Source organism: Saccostrea cucullata, unplaced genomic scaffold, assembly GCF_032062105.1.
Source record: "Saccostrea cucullata isolate Sc308-1 unplaced genomic scaffold, CSIRO_AGI_Scuc_v1 ctg14, whole genome shotgun sequence".
Lineage (NCBI taxonomy): Eukaryota > Metazoa > Mollusca > Bivalvia > Ostreida > Ostreidae > Saccostrea > Saccostrea cuccullata.
The window spans coordinates 1,160,284-1,185,890 of NW_026941090.1; the positions used below are offsets into that span (position 1 = coordinate 1,160,284).

Consider the following 25,607-nt stretch of genomic DNA (forward strand, 5'->3'; position numbering starts at 1 on the left):
GGATCCTTTAATTTACATGTTTTCTCATATATTCTTGTTGTGAAATATACACGTGTTTGCTCTGTGCAGAAAATACTCTTTGGTATTATGTATAAATATATTAACTGATATATGTTCTAACCAAAGTTGTGATCCAATAAAGTGATTAACTGATAATACACATTATCCTATCACGATAAGTGAGCACAAAGTTGAAGTCAACGCGTGAACGATAAGAATCTATAACAATAACCGCTCGAAAGTAAAGTCTGATAAGACCTAAACTAAACTGTAAATCATTGAATAGGAGTGTTACCGACAGTGTGATGAAATTATTTATCATATTGGCTCTTTTCTTTGTCACAGGTAAAATAATTGTGTAAAAATAATTCAAATATTTTTGTGAAGTTTATAAATTCATCGTAATTAATGTTACACAATTTAAATTTTTAAGTAAATAATATTCTCTTCATTGTTATTTATGATCAAATCTGATAAGATTTTTTAGGGGTAATGCTGTTGTGTCATAGAACACAATAGTGCCTTTTTTTAACCGAAATCTTTCAGCAAAGCCACGAAAAATTTTTTATTTGCTTTAAATTTGAAATTTTTATCTGTTCTACAAGTGTTCTGTGAAAACTGTAACCATGACGACGACTGTCACCTAGTTCACTGCTCAACGGGTTCAGTCAACTGTATCCACAGAATCTGTACCTGTACCGAAAACACCGGTCAAAGTAAGTATGATTGTTTTGTATATGCACCTGTACCGAAAACAACGGGCAAAGTAAGTATAACTGTTTTGTATAGGCACCTGTAAACGAAGACACCGGTCAAAGTATGATAGTTTTGTATAAGCACTTGTACCGAAAACACCGGTCAAAGTAAGTATGGTTGTTTTGTAAAGGTTTGTTGTGAGGTGTGTTGTATTTGTGTTGTTTCATCATGTATATAATTTGTAACATTAAGAAACTTCTCGAACATTCCAGAGTGGTCAACATGTATGGTCATTTTTTCCAGAACATTCTTGAATTGTATGTCCAGAAATATCATCATTCCTGTAATAATTATCATGTATTTACAACTTCTAGAATTTTCTAATGTATAAATACCCTGTCAATTGTAAGCATGAAAACATTTTCGTAAAAATAACATTGGTGTACAAGTAAGACTGGCATACAAAGAGACTGACACTCTGTTGTATGTATTCTTGCTGTAATTATGTACTTTTTGATTTGTATATATTACTGTAAATAAATTATTGTTAAGTTTAAACTGTGTGATTGATCTTTGCTGGCATTTAGGGTTATTCTGGCCCATAACAAGGTTCATGTACCGAAAGCACCGGTCAAAGTAAGTATGATGTTTTGAATTGGAATATGTACCAAAACACTGGTAAAAGTAAGTATGGCTGTTTTGTATAGGCACCTGTACCGAAGACACCGGTAAAAGTAAGTATTCGTTCATTACTGAAAAACTCTTCTTGGCATTCAAATAGGGTTTGAAGGTTAAAACTTTCTACTTAACATACACAAGTATCTACACAAGAATTTGTTTGACAACACAAACACATTCATATATACGAGGGCTGTTCAATAAATAATGTCCTCGGTCCTCGAAAAAAAAAAAACAAAAACGCTTTTCAATGATTAAGTCTTAATGATTTCACTTAAATATTCACTTTTGATTAAAACATATGCCCGAAACATTTTTATCCAATTTCTGATTGTTTTTAGAACACATTTTTGAGTACGTCCCTTCGTATACTGGAATATGGCAGATCCTATGATTTCCTAGACTTGTTTCTTCTTTCTGAAAGGTGTTTTTTTCAAGTTTGGAAAATGAAACAAGTCAAAAGGTGAACGATCTGGCGAATATTGTTGGTGTGACAAAACATTGACTTTCTGTTTATCCCCAACTCTTTTACTTTTCAGGGAGTGTGGATTTGGACGCTGTCATGAAGAAATTAAATGTAGTGGATTTCTGATTTTTGGTCCTTCCTCTTATAAACTTTTTGATTTTTTTGGCAAAATTCTAGACTCCTTCGGAAATTGAACTGCCACCCCAAATAAGAATTTGAACAACAAGACCACTTATATTTAAGAAAACAGCATATAAACCTTTTTGTGCTCTTGCAATTCTTTGCTCTTCGCAGACCTTTGCTTTTTTTTTTTGTCAAGTGCATCTTATTTCTAATTTGTTTTGAGGGTTTGAAGCAATGGATTCAAGTTTCAAGCATCTGTTTGAATTTCAGACAAAGGTGGAAAACTACAATTTCTAATTTTTAAAAATAATTGTTTAGATATTCTTACACGCTGTCGTTTTCACTCATTTTTCAAAACATAGGGTGACCATTGAGTACCAAGCTTTTTTACTGTCTTGTGTTTCTTTAAAAAAATGTGAACTACCCCCAAAATGATGCCTATCAAATTTGCTATGTGTTTTAAAGTCAATCAGACATCATCAGGGATAATTTGTTGAATTTTGGCAAACAATACATTCGTTGTTGCAAGTCCTTGTCGCCAAGGAGGGGGTGCCCATTTTTGATGCCCATTATATCATTTTTGGTCATTTAAAATTCAATTCACCTGCGTAGGTGTCTATAAAACACACATTGATTGCTTTAAATTTCACATATTTCAGTGAATATTTCTTTTGGGTTCTTAATAAGTTTCAAAGCAGCTTTAATGAATCGTTTAATTTCAATCTACTTTACTTATTCTCTATCATTCATTTTTAATGCAGTGTTTCGAATAGCCCTTGTTTTTAAGCTTCTTTCAATGAAAATATGTGATGAAAAGTGGTCGCAAAAACTTTTATCAATTCATTAATGATTCAATCATGAGAGAAAATCAAGTTTATTGTCATATGATTTCTTTATTGTCGTAGAGTTCAGGACTTCATTTATTGAACAGCTCTCGTACAGTGTATACAGAAAAATATGCTAAAAAAAATTTAAACAGTTTAACACAGTTTGAACAGTTTAAACATTTTTAAACAGATTAACTTCACCCGTTTCTGTTAATCAGTATACTAGTATGATATGACGGCACATTTTATTTTACAGTGTGTACCGGCCAAGATGACTGCGGCTTTCACTGTTTCCATGGCCGCCCTCACTGTGTAGATGGCGTCTGTCACTGCTATGGAGACTAGGACATGTCATTCTGACTTTCAATGAATCATATTTTTAAAAGGATTAAATCTCACAAACAAAACATGTGTTATATTTTACCATACCAAAGAAAAGTAGCAATATACAAGTGTCTTTTTTTTTTAAATTTTATACTGTGCACTTAAGTCATAGATATACTCTCAATCTATAGTATGATGAACAGAGGCCAATTTCTTGCCCGAGATGTAGACTGTCAAATGAGATTATTTTGAATCAATAACCTCGTACAAAATCAGGATTTTCTACCCCTAGGCACCTGATTCCTCCTCTGAAATTTCCTGGAGTCCGTTTTTATGTCCTCTTCACATAATTGTATTGTTTTTCTAGATTTTGTTAAGATAGATCATTTTCGCTATCTCCTTTTTTAAAATTTATACTACTTTATCTATGGATTACTCCGGGGGTGCTTCTTCTTCCGAGGCATTTAATTAATTCTCTCCGTGCCAGGAGGCACTCAAAGCCTGAATATCTTTCTTCCACTGGGGCTGTATCGTCGCAAATCACGGCCAAAATATGTACGATCCTCTCCCATTCTGTAGGAGGGAGCTATATGCGGACTCCGGACCGTGGCTTAAGACGATCCTGGGACCGGTATGAGGCTGCAAGGCGTACGGTGTTGCAAGAATTCCAAGGCACAACGATCCTAAATTGGATTTTCTATGTTAACTCAGATCTTATTTTTGAATTTTTAATTGGATATTACAGCTAGACTACTGTTCGTCGTTTCTATGTATAATTTCAAATACTTTTATCACATTACTCTTGTAATATGGCTATAAAAAAACAGCAAAATTAGTTTTTTCATCGAGAAATACATGTATATACAAAATAATCAGCGTGTTTTCTAAATTATATGAGTAATTGATAACTGCGTGTTAACTTAAAAACAAATATTGAAATTTATTTCTTCTTAATTTTTTTGCACATTGTACATTTGCACATTGTATTTGCAAATTTAACCACACCATTTGTAAAATGCCACAGATAATAATGAAGTAATTTATAAAATAGAAGTTTACAAAAACATGAAACTTGTATACATCATCTTTTCATAAACAACTAGAAAATAGTAAAAAGTAATTATAGCTCGTTAACCTTCTGCTGTGGCATGCAAATAAAGGGACATGTAATACTATCAAAAGGCGTTCCCTACACACTTGCACAATAGTTAATGGCTAAGCATGTAGAAGGTAGAGAACAGGTTTCAATAAACGTCTTTACCATTTCTGTGAACTATGAAATGCTGCCATATCTTATGAACTTCATTTTAACTTAACAATAAAACATACAAAAAAGTAAAATAAAAAATGGTAGTTGTTAATAAATACTACATGTAATAAATACTATAGAATTAATTTCCTCTTGAAAATGCCTGAGATTCTGCCAACTTAAACAGGACATCAGTAATCATATCAAAAAGTATTGCACTAATGATTTTGAAATAATAAAAGCAATATGTAAATAGGATGAAAGAAAAATGCAACAAACGAGCACTTTTCGGATGGACAATTTTCTGTTCAAAAATAGCGACGTAAAATAGTCATGTAGAAAAACTGTTTCGTCTCCTAGATATACATGTACAATGTATGTATTTGTATACACTGTACATAACATAATGATCAAAAAATTTCTGAAAATTTAGAATTGGTTCAGAACTAAATTAAATTCATGACAAAATTTTTCCGATTCGAGAGTCTCTTCATGCTGAATAATATTTGTCTCTCTACAAACAATTTTTCTCTGAAAAATTCCCAACAGCTATCATTTCTTTTTACAATTACTGGTAAATAAAACACAAAAATATACATTGTAAGCTATAATTCTTAAACATTGAATAAACGTGAAACTTGTGACACCATACGAAATATTGAACTATAAATCTTTAATAAGGAATTTTCAAAAAAGAAAAAAGGGTAAAACATCATAAGTAATGAACAGAGATAAAAACAGTTTTTAAAAAAATAAAATATCAATACTACCAGTAAACGATAAAAATTGCTATTATAACAAGAACCAGGGTACTGAAGCTGGGAAAAACGACATTGCCTCCACCCGACTTGTCGTCTGCTAACAGCGCATCATCATCTGTAACGACCTTGCCTGTTGTTGCACCAAACTCTGTATAAGTGTCTACATCATATTCTGATTCAAAGTTCTGCTGTATATTTCTAGGAGTCTGCTCAGACGAATTTCGAATTGCGATATCTTTTTCTGAAACATTCAATGATGTCCACGTAGATTCATTTCTCTCCAACATATCCGAGGGATTCCTGGTAGTTTGAATATTTATAAGAGGAATATTAGGATACAATAAAGGAGAACCGGAAGTCGTGGTTTGTTCCTCGGGCTTCTCTGATGTTAAATCTGGAATAATTTTAATTTCAGCCTCTGTGTCTTTGATGTCTCTGTTGATACCCGGATATAGGCTGATCCGGTCGTTCTCATTCAGCAGTGATTGGATGGTGGACATCCATTCCTGTTCTGGCGACTGTTTGACCACTGTAACGTTAGTTTTCTGTTGGTTTCTGTCCCGAGATTGGAGAATGGCCAGACATTTTCCTCCAAGAATTAGATTGTAGGCTCCAATATAATCTCTGAGATAGCTTCTACAGGAGTTGACTTTCTCTCGAAAACATGTCGCTGTTGCCACAGATATGCTGAGTGAATAAAAAAAGGTCAATTAATGGTAAAACAAAAATCCTCATTTACAAGCATTTAGAAGCAAGTCTTTATGCAAAAACAAATGGAAAAGGGTGTTTTGAAAATTCTCAAAACTACTAGTATTTTGAAAATTTTCATTCCAATAACAAGATATTTATTTACCGAGGCTAAATTTTGAAATTTAAATTTCATTTATTTTGACTGACAAAGATTTATAAGGACTTACAGACAAGAACCTTTTTGTGCAAGAGACGCCATAGAGGTGATGTTCCCGCTGTAGATCTTCATCATTGCCTTCTTTATAGGTCTTGTCAAGGCATCCACACATCTTAATGCTCGAGTTTCCTGGACTCGCCTCATGCAAGACAATTTTTTTCCAAATTCTATTTGAGTAGGGAAAAACATATTTACTACAGTCAACTTTAGCGTTCAAGTTTTATTATAGTAAATCAAATTGAATTTCAAATACTAATATTTCATGCTCTTAAATTCATACATGGACATCTTTAATATTAAAAGAGAATATTATTTATTACTTTCATACCAACATATTTTCTAATCCCTATATCATAATAAAATGTTTATGTCTAGGGAAAGTAAGTTTCGAAATCTCATATGAAAAAATCTTGATTAAAGTTCAAAGTTTTAACTATAGTTAAATATAGTACATTGTACAAAGTATATGTGAAATGATTCCAGCAGAGAAGGTTGGTAACAATATCATTTGTGTTTTAAAGGCTCTTCAATTCAACTTTTATTTTTAATTCCTTTTTCACTTTCCAAGGGTAAATTCTTCAAATTCACATTTCATTTCAAATTGACATTTCAGTCAATCAAAATGGGTTTGATCTAGCATACCTATACTGGATTCCTAAACTTCATAAAAATCCTTCAAAACAAAGATATATTGTCGGGTCCAGTAAATGCCATTAAAAGAAAAGCCCCTATCTTTACCATTTACCAAAATATTAACGGCTTTTAAGAAGAAACTTCAAATGCACTGTACTACAACATATTCTAGAAGTAGTATAAGTCAAAAGTGAATCTTCAAACACTTGAGAACTTTTGAAAATTGAAAATCATTATTTTTTATAAGTCTATAACGTCAAAACGTTCAACTTTTCTACACATTAAACATCACGGTTAATAAAAACTAGGCTTTTTCAAATCATACAGAACTGTTTCTTCAATAAAATGGAAGTTCTCGGAAATTTTCACATCTTGTAATTGGTCGTCTACAAAATAACTTAAAAATTTCTCTGATTCTACTCTGTTGATCTGAAAAGGATGCTGGAATTCTTTATTGCAAATCAAATTTCCCACAAACTGGTGAAATCGCGATGATCACTTACTGTGCTTTTTAACCTACCTTTTTTTATTACCATAAAGCAGAAAGTCTTTTACAAGAGAAGAAGGAAACACTTGCCGAAGCCTTCAACTCGACATTCAAAGTATCGCAGAAGCCTTAATTATAGTTCATATTCATATGTCGTAAATAAGTATAGTTATTTATATGTCGACTCGTTGTGTCCAGTAAAACTTGAAATAGAAAACGTGCACCATAGAGTCTGCAATATCTGTTTTATATATGGATGATTTACTGACTAAAAAGGCCAGTTACAACTAAATTGAGATGGCTTCAGATTATCAATTGTCAACATTTCTTATTTACTACAGTAATATTTCGCTTTCACTCACAAATTGTGTTTAAGTCTCCAAACTTATTTTCAACTCAAGAACTCCAAGTACGAATAATGTTTAAATTGAGTCTGACTTACCGGGTATTACATAAGTTGATTATGTTAACTTGATCTCAACATCCTCGTTTAAAGTCAGCATTTCGTAAATGTTATGATCGTTATAATGACCGTAGTAGCTAATAAAACCTACCAATGCGCCGTTTTTTGAGAGACCTTTTTATACAAATGTTTAGGACTTCTTTATCAAATTAAACTTCCGTCTACTATATCAATACACAGGACTCACGGTGGCTGTGACCAGTCAACAGGGAATGCTTACTCCTCCTGGCAACTGATCCCAACTCTGTAATTTCTGGAGGTTAGTATTTATGCTATGTATTTTCACAGATTTTACTGCATGCTTGAAGTATCTATGAAATCGATCATTGTCCACACGTTTTTCACATATACAGGCGTGGTATATCGTGAAATATTTTGAAGGTGTCTTTAGAACTGTTTTTATGATTCTTTATAGTTTTCTAAGGCAATATGTCTACGAATTTCTGCATAGGGGACTGCTAAACAAGGTGATTCTATTTTATGCACCTTCATCTATTTTTTTTTCTTTGCCTGGAGCATTAATAATAATAGAAGGAAACAGTAGTCTAAAACGTAAAGGTTTTCCATCAGAGGAATAGAGACCTTTTATAAAGAGCATTGAAAAGGAAATATTAGAAAGTGCAAGGCGTTATTTTTTTTTAATTTTGATCGATTAATCTGCAAATACCAGATGCACAGGTTAATATGGCCAAAGAAATTATTTCATTAAAATAAATACATGAAAAATATTATGAAAATACAAGGTTCGATGGTGTAAAGATTTTATGAACTTTTCTTTTTTGAACTTGTGAAGTAAAGTGGGTTTAGAAAGGAAAAGCATTTTTAAAAAAACCTTGTCTTTGGACAGATGAAAGAAGAGAGACTAGTTCCGGATTCCAATACTAAACAGTAAATTCTACAAAGTTAAGAAAAGTATAACCTTAAAGCAACTTTATTCATCATATTTACACCACTGAGAAATTAGTTCCAAGGGAAATTATATAATCTTGAAAGCTATCTTTTAATCAAAGATTTTAAAATGAAAGATATTTAATGTCAAAATGTAGATAATTTTGTCGAAAAACACTTTCAAATGATTTGTTGTCGTTGACTCTTGAGACTAAAGAACTTGAAGTCTGTTTTAGAGAATGACTTACTGTTGAGTTTCTGGCACATGATATTAGATGTTTCATTGGCTATCGAGGAATTAAAAATCATTGAGAAGAACCAATCAGCCGGGCTTGACAGGACGTTGGTCTTTATAGCTTTCTCAGCACATAGTACCACGTCTTTATAGACGCTGCAATATAAAAACAAAACATAAAAATTACAAATTAAAATCAGGAATAAAAAAAAGTATTGTAATTTCTTATTACAATATCTTTTGTGTTCATGAACAGATATTTAAAAAGTTAGCATAGAAAGGGGAAGATTAATCTTGAATGTAGCTAAATACCAAACTTTTTAGGAACAAAAATTCGGATAATAATTTTATTATTTATGTGAGTTTTTACTCTATAAATTTGAATAAAGTTACCCTCTCTTAATGCAACTTATTAGATAAGATATCTTTATTCATTTTTTTAGTTTTAGTAACATTGGATTTCAAAGATTCTACTTGCCTGCACCATTTTTGTAAAGCCTTAGCAAAAGGATTGTTAAAGCTTGTGGGTGTGTCTGTAATGTTGTAGTATCCAGCCCTGGCCATACATTTCTGAAGGGCCGGGTTAGGGGAGGAAGGTGTCGAGCCAGGTAATAGTGCGGATCTAACTAAAGGTAAGGATCCGCCAAAAACATATAACAGTACATAGACACCTGAAACGAAGTCTAGAAATATATATTTCAAGTCATTATATTATTTTTCACTCAGTTTGATTTAATAATAATTATGTTTTTACACGAAGCAGTAAAATTATTTCTCATCTAAAATTTTCATTTTAGTAATAAAAATTTAGACGTTTCTAAATTACTGTAAACATGTAATAATAATACAACAGAAAAAAAACTTTAAATGCTGCGTAAAAGATAATTTGATTCATTTAAGATGTTTTGTCAACATAATTTTACGTGTCATTTAAGTAGCATATTATATGTATACGATGAAGGATTCAGAATAGGCGCCTATTTGTATCTGTCCTTTTTTCTGACAACTTTACGCTTATTCAGATAATTGTTCATTAACCTAATGTCATGGAAATGTATGTTGTTAATTAGGGACCACAGAAACATGTTCATAAAACAACCTTAATTAATTATGTTCATTATCAAAATGGCCATAAAAGTGAACTTCAAACGGCTCCTGTTGTGTTTCAGCATGTAGAAAAGTCATCCTGGAACATAACATATAAGAAAGTTGACATCCTGTTACATTGTATCTTTTTATTTCTTTTTTTTTATTTGAACTGCAATAATTTAAATGAGGGGGTTAAATGTATAAGCTTTTTAAAATGCATTTTTCAGTCAAAATTTATAACATTTATACAAAAAAGAAATGCTTATTTTGTCTATCTTTTTTAATTCAATATCTAATATCAGTGTTCTCTATATTCAACTTTTTAATAATTGTCACTTCATTTAATTGCATTCATTGGGTTACTAGTTAATACTTAAACTTAAGATTCTACACTGACCTAATCAAAACATTTATTTAAAAAAACATTTAGTGTCCCACATTTGGCTATGTTATTTATTTTACCGACAGATTACATCCTCGGGAAAATATAATTATTTGTTCTGTCCGAGAAACAAAATCTTCTAAATAGCCATGCAAAAATGTCCCTCCGGATAAAAAGTGGTCATCCCTACTTCAGGATCAGAGGGACTGTATGGTCAGCAGAGAGATGTGAACCCACAGGCCCTATATATATTAAAGTACAAGATGTTTCATATATATAAGGCTAGAGTTAAATTTGTTATGTGAAACATTATAACTTAAACATAAAACCCATCAACACATGTATTTAAATTACTACACTCGCCGTTGTCTTGATCGGGGAACGGAAAAATGCTTTATATTAATAGAATGTACATTGTATTTTATATAATAATAATAAATCAAAATAGGAAAAGATGTGTCTTTTATAGAGATTAAAAAAATGCTACAGTAACATAATAGGTTGAATGACATGATGACATGACGCTGATTTGCCATAAATGATAAGTTTAAATGTATTGATTACATCTTCATAGCATTTTGTGGAAATTCGATTGTTATTTGAAATTTTGATATATCATCATGAAGGCCACAGCAAGTGTTTTCTATGTACATTAAAGAAACAAGTGGAATGTATTAATGTATTGATAACATTTTCCAGCATGATCAATTCAGAAAAATGAAAAGAAAAATAGAATAGATACATATGCACTTACCTGTCATTTGGCCTTGCATTTTGTGAGGTATGGGAGTAAATGAGAAACGTTTGTGTACTTATTTCAGTTACCTGTAGACACGCGCTGTGTCAATTTCCTCAGGGGTTCACCTGTATCTCAGTTGTCACTGAAACAGTCAGATCTCCTCCCTGGATTTTGGTGATTATTCATGGTAATTAAAGAACATAGATTAAAAAAATATTTTTTTTATTACATGCCCTTCACACAGTTAATTTATTATCTCTATACCAGACCTATTACATAATTAAGACCTTTCCACATAATGTGTATGAATCCTATTAAAATGTTTTTCGGATATTTATTTTTTTAAAAGATGGATTAATTCAATTGTGCATCATTATTTTCTGACCTGTTTTATAATTCTTATGAAGCAAATTTATTTTTTTTTTAAATATATAATAAGTTTGTAGAGCGCTCACTCCGATATCGATCCATGCTTGGAAAAGCGTGAGTTCAAGCCAAATCAAAAATAGGTAGCAACTTTTCCTTCGCCATGCGCATTTTGAAGTGAGAATTGCAGGTCTTTCGCACGAGACTTTATCACTGAGATGTGGGATTTATGTCTCTTAGTTCATTCAATACCCGAGAGCATGTTCTTTAATATTCTAATCTGAACACGAAGTCCTAAATCCAAAACTAGTAAAACACATAAAAGAAATAAATTTTTCCTGTGAAAGAATGAAGATACTAATCGCAGAGATAAAACATTCAATACAATGAAATATTCTTCTTAAGAATAGAAAAAGTTTTTAATATTTGAATTTTCTGTATTTGATGCCTTTTACCCCTTACCTTCAAAGAAGATAATTGTTTGAAAGCAAACCACAAGATTTGGAAATACTGTAAAATGACATGCAAATAAAAGGTTAAATCTTGGAAGAAATGTTCTGTAATTTAAGAACTTCTTAGAAAAAAAGTGTTAAAAGAACATAATGGATTAACTTCAAGGTTTCTTTTTTTCTGACGAAAGAATGAAATAAGATTTAGATGATCATTTGAAAGAAATTTTCGGGGGGTCTAATTAAGTGTTACTTTACTATGAAAATATACTACAATTAAACAAATTGTAATTTTATTTAGTTTTTTTTTTCTTTTATTTAGCGTAAGAAAATTTTAATGACGAGGACGTTATTTTTGGCTAATAATGCATGAAAAGAAATTAAAATTCAAAAGCAAAAAATGAAAGTAATTATAAAGAGGCGCCTTTTAAACATACAATTATCTACAAATTTGACATTTTTATAACTTGTGATTGGCCTCCTATAATCTAATCTTTGTTGAAATTCATTATGATTCTACACTCAGTTACTCTGAAGTATATATTAGAAAAATGCTGGAGTTCTCCGTTGATAATATCTACAAAGTCTTGGGGAGTCAAAGTCCTCAGACAATCTGTTGGGAAAAATTGCACGTATTGTTCTCCGTTATCATCCGATCTTTGTTCTCTAATATTCATATACAGCAGAATTTCCATATTTTTTAAAACAAGAAAACTGCCTCCATTCCTACGTCGACACGATATATCCTGGTGAGCTTGAGATAAAAGATACCACAGAGTCCAACAGATCTGCTTCATACTTGGATATTTTACTTGAAAAAGACACTAATGGTAATCTAACAACCAAGTTATATGATAAACGTGATGACTTTAACTTTTCTATCGTGAAAACTTCCCTTACTTATGCAGCAATATACATTTCATCACCTGCATACGGAGTATTTATATCTCAGTCAAAAAATTGCCGATACGCAAGAGCATGCTCTCAAACAAGATAACAATTTCTAGCAAACCAGGTAAATTATTGACAAGCAAGTTGATGAAACAAATATCAAGGAGTGAGCGGGTTAAATCTTTTAAAGAAATGTTCTAAAATATAACATGACCTTGTCAGCAAATACAATTTATCATTGAATGAAATGCTGATGACGTTTTTCATACCAATTGTTAGTTTATTTATACACTGAATTGAAAATTTCAAGTTATTTCCTGATTATGACAATGAGCACACGGCGGGTGTGAAATAAAATTGGGGATGCTCTCCTCCATGGCACCTGATCCACCTCTGATGTTTATATCCGTGAATTTGCTTGCTTTGTTTTGTATATTTGTTTAATGGACGTTGAGATTGAATACTGTTCGTTATTTCCATATCCTTACTCCAAATGCAAAAGTAATCAAATGATCGAGACATTGTTGATATGATTCATGATTTTGTTCATCAATTTATGATATTTCGACTTAAAATCAAGCGTAGGGCAATGCTTGTGATATTGATTGACATTTTTTTTTTTTAGAAAATTCAATTGAAATTGATTTAAAAGTAAAAAAAAAATGTGATATATGTGCCTTTAAAAGATACAGTGACTTTTAAGAAGCAAACAAATGCAGGTAGATTTTAACAAAATAAATCATTCCAAATGTCGAAAACATACCTACAAATGAAAAGATTATCTGATTAACAACAATTTCTACAAGACTACACAAAAAATTAAGGGTTATTTGAAAATGACTTAAGTTTTCATTTTTTTTTTCATGTAATTCTTTTATTTAAGTAAATATCGTATTTATTTAAAATAAGGACTCTCTTTTGTGTTATTGATCTTGCAAAACGTCAGATAAACTTTAACAAAGATATCATTGTTTTATTAAGTTTTAAAGTACTCAAACAGGGAGTTATCATCGACATGTTATTTGAGGTTGAAGATCCATGGTTGTCGGGAATAAAAAAGAAAGTCCTGCAGTGAATCGTCTAGCACTACTTCAGATCTTTCAAAGTAAATCCAATACAAAGTCTACCTCTAAAATATCGATGATAAAGTTGACAGTTTTTTTCTTGATAGCTAGTAAATACATTATGTAATTTCAAAATAGGAATTTTTTATTACATTATTTTATATTATATTAAAATTCAAGAATAAAACATACTTATTGACTCCAAAAATCTAATAATCATACGTACAAAAAGAGTTCATTTACGTTTCATTTGAGTCTTGTTTAAAAAAGTTGAAGGCAATGTGTGAAGAACGTCACTAGAGGCTTTATAAGCTTAACATTAGATACAGTAATCAAGAATAATTTTGAGTCTTTTCAATTTCATTAAATTAATCTGGGTTTTTTTTTAAAATCAGATTTGGACTATAAGATGGAAATATTTCTTTTCATCTGTCCGACTTTTCAAATACACCTGTTAGATGAAAAAGGATAACGAATTGTGATCGATCTCAAAAATTCTACAAACAATAAAAACCTGTAAACAGGGCATAAAATGGACCCTGGTTATTCAAGAGAAAACACGGACCTATTTTGTATCGTTTTATGGACTTCTGATCTTGAATACCATTTGTTTTCTTCATATGTTTCATTAATTGGTGACTAATCAAAATGGAAATTTCCGAAGTACTGTTTGTGTTTAAAAGGCAGTTATCTGTGATATCATAAAGCGTGGTTTTTAAGGGAAAATAGATGTTCTTTTAAATTTACGAATGTTTTAAGAACTTTTTTCGTTTTTTATCAAATTTACAACGCCATTATATTGTGTATTTGCACGGTCACATATCTGAATAAACATAAGAATGATGATTAATTCAAAGGTATCTTCGGTATTGATGTAGTTTTAATAAAATATGTCTGGCTGCCATTTATAATATATTACTAGCTATTAAGTAAAATGATAAATGAAAGTTTCATATCGCACCTCCATGAATCTGCCTTTAAAGATTGATATTATGTTTACTTTTAACAAGTTGAACTAGAGAAAGTTTAAGCGCCAAAGAACACACAAATACAATCATTATCTTTTTATTTAAAGAAAGATTTAGTTCTGGAGTCACTGGGTGTGAAGGGATTTGCTTTGTTTTCATAAGCAATTGTATAACAAAGCATATATTATGATCACATCACCTAGAACCCTTTTAAAACAATGTTTTGCTTTGTTTTTGTTTTTTTCCTGAGAAAGCAGTAAAATTTTATTTGCTAGATTTGATTGCTCTTATTTAAAAAAAAAAATAAAAATAAACAACACTAATTATTTTTAAAATGGTTAAAATTTATGAACTTAAAAAAAATTGCACAAGCAGAAAAGAATTTATGATCATTTGTATTTCCGAGAAAATCTGCAATTACAGAGAAGACAGAAGACTTTGTTTTATTCAGGATGAATTTTTACTTAAACTAAAAGAAATTTAATTATCCTCTATTGAAGTCCGAAAATTAAATCGAAGAAAATGTTCCCCTCTCAATTCTTTATTTACATTTCGATTTCAAAACCAAATAAATTAAAACTATGTGAACGAACAAGATGACTTCAATTTTTCCATCGTCAACTTTCTTTTCCTATCTAGTACATACAATATACTGATATGTTAATATCTCCCCACTTTTTTGGATAATCAAAAGCATATTCCGAGAACGATAATTTTTTTGAACCGAGACAGATTAGTGATAAGATAAATTAATGTTATAGGGATTTCAACAATCTCAATTAAAGAAAAAAATTTAGTGGAAATTGTGTAAGTATTAAAATAATGTTGTGTCCGACAAAAAATCAAATAATGTTGCAACTCTATAGAAAACAAACATACATATAAATAAGCACTCTTAAATGATCAATGAGATAAAATCAAAACAAAATGTTACACGATTATTCAGAAAAAAGACTATTGACATTTTCTGAATATTACATAAAGTTCTGTGAATTTGACGAGTTCGTGGAAAAATGTCTTTGCATGACACCAGGCCCGGTCTGCAAGCACTGTTGGAAGCCTTATATCTGAGGAGCAATAAAATATCTGATATCATTTCATAGACATTTAAGGTACGCGAACAGTGGATATAAAAGTAGACAAATTTCATTTTACAGGATTTATTTAAACCGCACCAGGATCAAGATCATAACACTGGTTTTGAAACAGTTGTTAGAGATATTAACAGTTAACATGAAGTTGTTTTTTCTACTTTCATTTGGATACTGCCTCCATATAACGAGAGCATTTTTACCCTCTAAAGAGAGTACAAGCGGACGACCAGATTACACCCACGCCAGCATCACACAGGCCGGTATCTACTATGCTGTTGCAGACGTTATAGCTGACGTCATCGATCCAGGAAAATACAACTCGTCTGATCCAGACGGCACCATAGCAAAATACTTCGGTAAATGTTCTTTGTTAAAATTCTCTTAATTTTGTTCTGCCTTTATTCACTTTTTTTACAACTGTACTTTAATCCTCTGATTCAGTCCAATAAGTAATGGATATTATCATTATACTATTATGTACATGTAACTTCTCAAAATATAGCAGGTCTGATTATGTTTCATATATAACTGATTTTGGTAAAATTTAGCTAAGAGTTCTTAAGGATGGTCCATACTTTTACGGATCCGGTTTAAATTTTACACACCAATATAAAATTCTGATTATCACTTATCTGTCGAAAAAAATCTATTTGGATGATTGAAAATAATTTAGCAATTATGTATTTGTTTATTTTAATGGAATTGAGCATTTAACATCGTTATTCAAGGAAATTTTAACACTTTGCACTCTGTCCGTAAGAACTATATGTTATTTAGTAATATACAGACACAAAATTCTTAACTGCCCTTATGGACCTAGAAATATTAAAGATAAAAGAAATTATGAGATTTTTATCTCGGGCAGATTCAACATCAATTTAACGTTTTCCAGTAAAGATTTAAAATATTCTCTTGGCAAATGAATATTTTTGATATTCATAAGTTTCAACATAGATTTGGTGCATAGCTAAATGAAATATGATATATCACTTCTTTAAGATCAATTTTGACTGTTGAAGTTTTGGAGGTATGTACTCTGAGACATGTTGTATGAAAATTCACTTGCAAAGATATCTTATCTAAGGTATTCAAATTAAAAATTAAAAAAATTATTAGTTTGACATAAAATTTTGGAAGTACGGACCTACCTTAAAAAGTTTTGACATTTTATTTAACAATTTATTTAACATATACTGTATTTTTCTTGTTTTGTTTTGTGTTTCTTCAAAAGACAACGATGGACTTGTTCATTTTGCAAAAACGGTTGTGGATATTGTTAATAAGAACAACATGGCGCAGAGAAATTATATGGACGAGGCCTCAAGGACGATGAATTGCGAACAGATTGTTGCTGGTAAAAACAAAACAATAAACTAATATCTGTGTTGTAATAACAAATCGAGATAAATAACAATTTAAACAATGGGTATCTGGAAGATAATCATAATCAAAATATTATTCAAATTAATCATTTGCTTCTTTTACGTTAACGCTTTTACATATGCATTTGTTAAATAAGTTGAACTTCTTATTTCTAGCTAGATAAACATTAAGCACTTTCCAATATTTGTTTAAAAATTATCCACAGAAGGTTTTAATACGTTTCAGAATGTATTGACAGTTTTAATGTTATTCATTAGTTGTTCATTATTAAAATACATCTATAAACATCTATACAAAATGTATATTTCAGAATGGTATTCATAAAAAAAACTACAATAACAAATTTAGGAATTTAATAGAAACAAAAAAGCTGTATCGATTTACAAGATTTTATAATTTTATTACATCAACATTTACAAGCAAAATTGCTCAAAATACGTAACAGTAACAGTATTAAGCATTCATTTTTTTTCAACTATCCTGGGAAAAAAACTGTACATATCGATTTACAAGAATTTTATCATTTTCTTTTCTCAACATTTACAAGCAAAATTGCTCAAAATACGTAATAGGTGTATTTATGTATATAAAGGAATTTATGTGATCTAAATACGTACAAAATTGCGTATTTTTATCAATCACCATTTTGTGTGAATCCATGGGTCCCGAGGGGATTTTCCGGGTTTTAGGCTTAAGAGCCCTTTAGTTACGGCTATTAGCCTTATCCTTATCAAAATAACTTTTGGCTCCGAAAATGTGGTTTACAAATTTTACCCACCTCCACCCCTAAATCCTCCATACCTATTGTTATTGTAGAGAATACATGTACTAGTTTCTTTTGTTTAATGTTTCTATTGTTATTGTTGTAGAAAATATACATGTATGTACTATTTTTCTTTTGTATAAGGTGTGGGGCAACATCTTCTGCTGCATTCTGAAATTGTAAAATATGTAATCTCATTTGGCATTTGTAATAAATGCTCTATACACACACACACCCTCTTTATTATTTAGCATGCTGCAGAACAGAGCTGCAAATGTGCTTCAGGTTCATATGAACCGAATTTTTTTATCAGTTTTAGTATTTAAGAGCACATAATAACTGTATTAAGCATTCATTTTTTTTTTCATCTGTCCTGGTCAGTATATAAATAATATCCGAAAAGACAACTCAAATATATCTGTATTATATTTGAAACAAGCATACAATGATTTCTTTCATACCATTCTTCCGTACATCTTAATTTGTAACCTAGCTTGTTGAATAAAAAAATATTTAAATATTTGAAAAAAAGTATCAGAACTACGTCTTCAATAAAGTTTATAACGTTTAATTCATGTTACCTATTAAATAATTTTTGAGTACTTTTGTATTTTTTTTAAGGTCACTTACTTCTGCAATCTCTAAGGGAAAACATTATTCATCAAGGACAAACAGCTAATCCTAACTGGGATGCTATCAGAGATCTGATTGGACAATATCTCTTTACACTGCAAGAGTTCTACAGCAACACAAACTGGGTAGAAATGTTTGGAGATCGAGTGTGTGAAGAATTAGGTAAAATATCGATGATTCTCGGTATCTAAAATTGAAATACAGAATGTATTCAAACATGTTCCTACAATTATTTACACTGTACTATAGAAAAAAAATAATTCGAAGTCTTAAGAATACTCAATTATTAAAAAAGCAACAACTTGTCATTTAAATCGAGATAAGCTATAAATATAACTAATTATGCTTTCGTTCATTTATTAAAATCTGCTTGATACTAGCTAGTCAAATTGATCAAAAGCTGTAAATGTGTTGTATACTATCTAATTTGACTTTTTTTAAAAAAAATCATAGTTTGGATAATTGCTGTCTTTCAGGTATTTCAGGCCAATCTCTTCCTCTAAAGGTATCTGACCCCAGTATGGTAGCATGTGTGAATTGTAACTACTCCAAGGAAGCGTAAGATGATATTTTCTATTCATTTTTTTAAATCATGTTTTAAAAAAATATTTCATATTTTCAATCATTGAAGGGTTGCAGATCTGTACTTCTTGGTATTTGTTAAATTATGATTTGATTCTTAGAGTTAAGGACTTTTCTTGCGTTGACAACATGCGGTCAGATGGTCAGCTTCTAACAAGTGGCTACACAAGCTACCAGCACATCAACAAACCGATAGGTATAGTGTTGAAACTATTAAAGTCTGTAAGAAATTATTTTTATTTTTCATGTATATTCTACTGGTCTTGTTTCAGATCTTCCTTTCACAAGAGCATATTTTAAGTAACATGGATCCCTTTAAAATGTTATTTTTAAGAGTCAAAATCAGCAAGAATCGAGCATTGAATGGAAAGTAAAAATTTTATATTTTCAAAAGCGTTTGTTATTTAAAACATGTTGTCCTACGTAATGCTTTAACACAATTAAAAATTATTATGGACGTATTCAGGGACTGGTATCCAGTGAAATCCATTTCCTTAGAAACGGGTTCATAAATCCTTATGTAAATCAATGATTTTTAGCCATTTTTCTTTGAATATGTTATCTGAACGTGATAAGATAAGGTATTTTGATTACATTATTTGTTAAATTTAAAGATTAAATTACCTTATTTTCTATAATGTAAATTTTACGGTTTGCAATGTATACGGTATGAAAATTGTTGCAAATAGGTAATTTTCCTTCCGGTATGGGGAAATGCAGTCATGGAGGTCCAAACGATATGAGTAAAGATATCCCAGCAACAGGGGGAATAAACAAGGAAACATCAAGTCCTGAGTTATCTCCCCATTTTGACCTACATCAACAGGCGGGCCAGGCAGCCATTCGAGCTACCTATGATTTTTTCATTGGAAATGGTAACGTTTTTTATCATTTATTCTACGATTACAGATATTACAATTTACTTTTAACGCATTCATTTTATTTCTTATAAAGGTACTGGACTGCTTTCGATTTTTGGAGTCGACAAATTTAAAGAAATGCTAGGGATGGCATACAAAAACCCATGTTACAATTGTTTGGCTCAAGGACTCTCTGTGGTCTTTGTGATAGACGATACAGGGTCTATGAGTGGAGAGATAAGAGAAGCAACTCAGCATAGCATAGATATCGTTAATCAAGCATCTCTTCTTGGATCAAGTGGACCATCCAACTTCATACTTTCCACATTTAATGATCCAAGTATGCCTACATATGTCTACAAGAAATGCTAATGTCTCTTTTCGGTCTTGAATGCTATCTAGTTATTGATTCCTATTGAGAGGAACGTATGTTTTTGTAAATTATCATTTCTCAAACAAACGACAGGTTGCATAAAAATATTTAGACCTAGACATGACTTGTTAAGAGACAAGAGGCCCATGGGCCTTATATCGGTATGTGCCTGGGCATCATATAACTACTTTTCAACCATTGAAGTTGGTTCATGTTTTAAACAAGAAGCATAATTCACATTCACATTCACAAATTTGAAAGACGCACCATTGCTCATTATAACTATACACTTAGAATGCTAAGTATGGTTATAAACTAGTGTTAATTGTAACGGGGACCGTTACAGATGTTCCCCAAACGCTCTCCAGATCCCTTTTTATGCCTTATTCCTGTAAGACTTTTTTATTTGCTCAGTATCAAAGGATTTCATTTAAGAATAAAAAAGTAAAAATGATATCAACTAAATCTCATTTAACTTTTGCAAGCACGCGCACGTTCATACATATGCTAGATGATCACGGCATGTTGGCTAAACGATTAACATATCTTTATATATAATGAGAATAAAAAAAATAATACAAATATAAATGTTAGTATTCTTCAAATATAATATTGCTTTTGCGCATGCGCACGTGCATGCATGTCCTTGCATTCAATTTTGAAAATAGCATAATCTGGGAATCAATTAAATCTATTCATATTCTAAATTTCATCCCGTTTTGTTGAGAACCAAGAAAGTTATAGGCATTTTAAGTTTCAGCCAATCAGATTGCAGCACACATGTATGCACGTGCTTTCATGATAATTCTTACATATCATACTGTAGATCTTCATAATGTATGACTATGTTAAAACTTTCAAAGAATTATGACAAAAAACAAGAAAGATGTTGAGACTCTAGTTTCAGCCAATCAGAGCAAAGCGCACGTGCATGCGCGTGATATCTTGCTATTTTGACCATGTCGTCTTGTCTGTACTACTAATGTATCCTTACAATATGAGTTTCAAAACATTTCATCAAAAAATAGAAAAGTTACGGCTATATCCCTTATATTGGTCATTTTACGTGTTGCACGTGCGCGCTCTTGCAAGCACGTGCGCGCAAAATGACCTAAGTTTCCGCAAATCTACATAACATGCCTACTGACCCTAAAAAGGTTTCACCTAAGTCAGATGTGTAGTTTACAAGATCACTCGCGGACAAAATATTTTAATTAAGAAACAGAAAAAAACAATATGTTCCCCAACTTCGTTTGGGGAACATAATAACCATGATAGTTTATATACTCCCGCCCTAACACCAGAACCCCTCACCTAGGGGCAATGAGAATCGCAATTTTAATTGAAAGAGGCACACCTGCTAATCATAACTACGAAGGGTGACCAAATACAATGTAGATCGCGAACTAATTGAATAACTTCCAAAAAAGAAATGATATAGGGTTTCAGTGCTGAAAATTGTTCTAAGTAGTCCTCTCCGATTTTAATGCGCATCTGCTATTGTTCTGCCCATGCGTGGATCACGGGATATAGGCAGTCACGTGGCATGCGTCTTAGCGTCCTGTCACAGAAGCTTAAAAATTTTCCGGACTCATATTTCTTACCATGCAAGTTATTTTTTAAATCAAAAACAGTCCATTTGTCAGAAATGGCCAAGACTCGGAATAGTATGGGTGGATAATGGTATCCTTTTAAAGAATGAGCATGGTGACCAAAACCCAAATCCCCTGTCTTTGGAGCGTCATTTATTCAATGTGGATAAACTATGGGTGCCTTCTTTTTATCATATTTTATATGTTTAAAGTCTAAGTTAAACGATTTCTTAAGGATTTAATAATTATATTATTGTAAAGATATTCAACTATTTTTTTTAACTGTAAGTTGGCAATCTTTTATAATATATTGCTAAACAAAGGACAAGTCTCTTAACCAGCTTGCTTTCACTGGGCAACAGAACAAACATCATTTTTAATCATCTCCCTTCCTTCATTAAAACAATCAATCCAATTAAAGAGAAAAGTTCTGGCAAGTCTTTTGTCGTCATAAACCGTGTACAAATTATCATAAACATCTATAAAGGAATTTTCAAGATATGCGTTTAACTTTACAGTCGTTCGTTTCTCGAATACGATTGAGTCAACCATTTTTTGTCACGAGTGATCTACATATTGACGTCATTTTCACATTGTGACGACAAAAACATGGTGCAAAACGTTTTATTACATATGCTATTTACAGAACATTTGTATGACTCTATGCGAGCCAAATTTCATTCTGATCTGAATTGTGGTTTTGTAAATATAGAGATACGAACTTTTTATCCCCGCTCGTATGTATGTAATAAGTTGTTTAATACCCAGGAGCATAGAAGATTTTCAAAAAATTGATGTATTTTCATTATATAATTTATATATCCCCTACTCAACTGCAGAACCACTTACCTATGGCCTCGAAAATTCCAATTTTGAAAGAGGCAGCCTTGTTCATCACAACTTTATATGTAATTATTTAGTTTCATACCAAGGAACACAGAGGATCTTCATAGAATTAATGCATTTTCACCATATAATCAATAAAACCCTATCCTAATACCAAACCCCTAACCGAGGGGGATGAAATTCACAATTTTGACTATACATACGTAACTATACTTAGAGTTTATTTGTCTGATATCCAGGAGCAAAGAAGATTTTCAAAGAAATAATACACTTTCTTTATATGATTTATAAAACTCCGCCCTAGCACTAGAACACCTGACCCTTGGACCTTGAATTTCACAAATTAGGTAGACGACTCAATGCTTATTACATTCATGCCAACTATTTGACTGCTTGATGTCCAGGAGTAAAGATTTTATATGATTGCATAATTGCATAATGATTGCATTTATAATTTTTGTTCCCTTTTAACCAAGATGTTTTATGCCAAAAATAGTTGAAATTGGCAGAGAAAAGTTCAAATGTTCAAATATGAACGTTTATCGAACGACACACGATGACAAACGAAACCAGATAGCAAAAGACAGTTGGCTAGCTATGCCTTTTGATTCATAGAATTTTATATTTCAACCTACTTACACAGTTTCATATACGTGTTTTCCGCGTATGAACTATTTCCATTGTCCGAATACAGTATTATATATTTATAAAAATAAGCTCGCGTATATATATGAAAACAAGGGTGAGTACAAATTCTAAAATTTCTAAATTTTTTATCAGATACAACCCTCCGCGTTACAACCGATGGATCGGAGATGAAGCAATGGCTACATGGAATGGTGGCTCATGGTGGTGGTGACTGTCCAGAAATGGCATTGGCGGGACTCGTGAATGGTAGTGCTTTAGTTCTGATATATTATCACACTTATTGACTTTACATGATGTGCGTGTAACCAATTTATATAAGAATGGGTAAATATTAACTTTAATTTTGAACATTTTTTTTAATTTAATCAAAGACTTTTCTTTAAATAAGACAGATGCTTGTTGTCTCTCTATGCTTATATAGTAGAGGGTTAAAGCAAGCGCATTGTTTGTTTACTAATTGACATGCTAACATTAACTAGAACTGAAATAGCGAAAATTTTATTCGCATAAATTTAATATACTGTTTTAGGTTCTTATATAGTAGAGAAATATTGCTAATGAAAGCTTTATACAAATAACCATTGAATGTATTTAACGTAGAACCTACTTCGTATGACATCATAACTGGTAAATGTGTTAAACCGCATTGTCATAATTAATTTGCTTCAATAAAAATGGTAGAAAATACATTTTGAAATTGATTCAATCATGCCAACATAATCTTAATTCAACATATATTTTTTAGCTTATAATGGTTAATGGCAAAATATTTCTGGAATAAGAGAAAAATAGGCACCTTTTAGAAGTTGAAAATTTTGTAATTAAATACAATGTACGCACTTTTAATTTATGGTATATTTTATGCATAAATCAGAAATCTTTAGTTGCCAGCTATATAGTGTTATCTTGATGAAATAAGTCAAAGATGTACGTGTTGTAGATCGTTTGATCGTGTGTAATTTTTGTGATATCTATAATGAAAATGTGCATTCCTTTTAACAATTATTTGTTACTATTCATATTCTTGGTGTTTGATTACAATTTTTCTATAAAATATGATCTTTTTTAATAAAAGTACAGTTTCTGATAAATATTTAATCTGATAGTAACCCCAAACAGTCATTTTATTATAAATCCAGTGTAAGTGCAAAAAGGTCAAGAATATGAGTATCGGAAAATAGCCTAATCGGTAAAAATCTTTCATTAGTTAGAGGGGGAAAGTATATATTTTAATCATTTTTTGTAATCATTTGGCTATGTTCTTCATCATATTGAAGATTGAAAACATTTGGACAAAGACTTCTAAAAAATATTTACAAATATAGGGTGCATAATTGACTAAAAATAATAGAGTTCATTTGACTATTTTTTTAATGGATACTTTTATGTTAATTGAATAAAAAAGAAATTATTCTTGATAAAATATTGTTTAATATTATTCAGTTTAAAAAAAAAACCGGTATATAAAACATATTGTAGGTTTTTGACTTGACTGGCTCCACTTGGTTTGAGTATGAAATATTGCTAATGAAAGCTTTATACAAATAACCATTGAATGTATTTAAATTGAAAAACCAATCTCCCCTCCCATGTGATTAGGGTAGTCCTTAAGAATTTATTTTAGAATAAACAGGTGGTTTCATTTTTTTTAATCATTATTTTTCAGCTCTGAAGGCAGCAAATCCTGGATCATGTGTATTTTTCTTCACTGATGCCGACGCAAAAGATCCAGAGAGGGAGAGAGAAGTAATACATTTAATCAACAGCAAACATATAAAACTTGTGTACTTTCTGAGAGGCGACTGTGGCGGGCGTAGACGTCGGTCTGCCTTTAGTGTTCCCGATAGTGTCCAATGTATTCCGAATAACAACAAAAGGACGACAGGTGTGTGATCCAGCTCTATAATAAAACATTCGTCATTTTCCTTTCTCCTTCGTTTATGACATTATTAATGAATGTTAAGAAAGTTCAACTTTAAACCTTAACTGTATATCAACATCGTATTCGAGTCATTTTTAAAATAAAATATCTTAATATACGTACGGTTTGAGAATGTATCCAGTAATCATTTGAATACATTTATTTATAACTCAAAGTACACCAAAATTTGAAGAAAGCTCTGTATTGATGTATTGATTTATACATTC

The 25,607-nt window shown here is 31.1% G+C and overlaps 3 protein-coding genes across 3 annotated transcripts in view; 2 read left to right on the plus strand and 1 right to left on the minus strand.

Moving 5' to 3' along the window:
- The first annotated feature begins 219 nt into the window (after positions 1–219).
- Positions 220–3,221, plus strand: LOC134257159 (serine protease inhibitor Cvsi-2-like). Its single transcript, XM_062739803.1, has 3 exons — positions 220–345; positions 606–716; positions 3,047–3,221. The coding sequence occupies exons 1-3, from the start codon at positions 306–308 to the stop codon at positions 3,133–3,135; spliced, it is 240 nt and encodes a 79-aa protein (XP_062595787.1). The 5' UTR covers positions 220–305; the 3' UTR covers positions 3,136–3,221.
- An 854-nt stretch (positions 3,222–4,075) lies between these two features.
- Positions 4,076–11,016, minus strand: LOC134257118 (uncharacterized). Its single transcript, XM_062739759.1, has 5 exons — positions 10,963–11,016; positions 9,216–9,408; positions 8,751–8,893; positions 6,042–6,198; positions 4,076–5,811 (listed from the first exon to the last, which is right to left on the minus strand). The coding sequence occupies exons 1-5, from the start codon at positions 10,979–10,981 to the stop codon at positions 5,130–5,132; spliced, it is 1,194 nt and encodes a 397-aa protein (XP_062595743.1). The 5' UTR covers positions 10,982–11,016; the 3' UTR covers positions 4,076–5,129.
- Positions 11,017–15,797: 4,781 nt separating this feature from the next.
- LOC134257104 (uncharacterized) overlaps positions 15,798–25,607 on the plus strand; it is a 36,542-nt gene continuing 26,732 nt past the window's right edge. The window contains exons 1-9 of the mRNA XM_062739746.1: positions 15,798–16,135; positions 17,011–17,133; positions 18,547–18,720; positions 19,035–19,116; positions 19,242–19,336; positions 19,830–20,015; positions 20,095–20,340; positions 23,592–23,705; positions 25,126–25,344. Of these exons, the coding sequence (XP_062595730.1) occupies positions 15,919–16,135; positions 17,011–17,133; positions 18,547–18,720; positions 19,035–19,116; positions 19,242–19,336; positions 19,830–20,015; positions 20,095–20,340; positions 23,592–23,705; positions 25,126–25,344 (1,456 nt within the window). The 5' untranslated portion in view covers positions 15,798–15,918. The remainder of the gene's footprint in view (positions 16,136–17,010; positions 17,134–18,546; positions 18,721–19,034; positions 19,117–19,241; positions 19,337–19,829; positions 20,016–20,094; positions 20,341–23,591; positions 23,706–25,125; positions 25,345–25,607) is intronic.

What these genes read in the sequence shown, in the direction of transcription:
- LOC134257159 (XM_062739803.1), top strand. Translation starts at nt 306, where the DNA reads ATGAAATTATTTATCATATTGGCTCTTTTCTTTGTCACAG. An exon ending in GGCTCTTTTCTTTGTCACAG is followed by an intron (nt 346 to 605) that starts GTAAAATAATTG and finishes CTGTTCTACAAG; the next exon opens with TGTTCTGTGAAAACTGTAAC. An exon ending in TACCGAAAACACCGGTCAAA is followed by an intron (nt 717 to 3,046) that starts GTAAGTATGATT and finishes TTTATTTTACAG; the next exon opens with TGTGTACCGGCCAAGATGAC.
- LOC134257118 (XM_062739759.1), bottom strand. An exon ending in GCTTTACAAAAATGGTGCAG is followed by an intron (nt 8,894 to 9,215) that starts GCAAGTAGAATC and finishes TTTATATTGCAG; the next exon opens with CGTCTATAAAGACGTGGTAC. An exon ending in CATGTGCCAGAAACTCAACA is followed by an intron (nt 6,199 to 8,750) that starts GTAAGTCATTCT and finishes CTACTCAAATAG; the next exon opens with AATTTGGAAAAAAATTGTCT.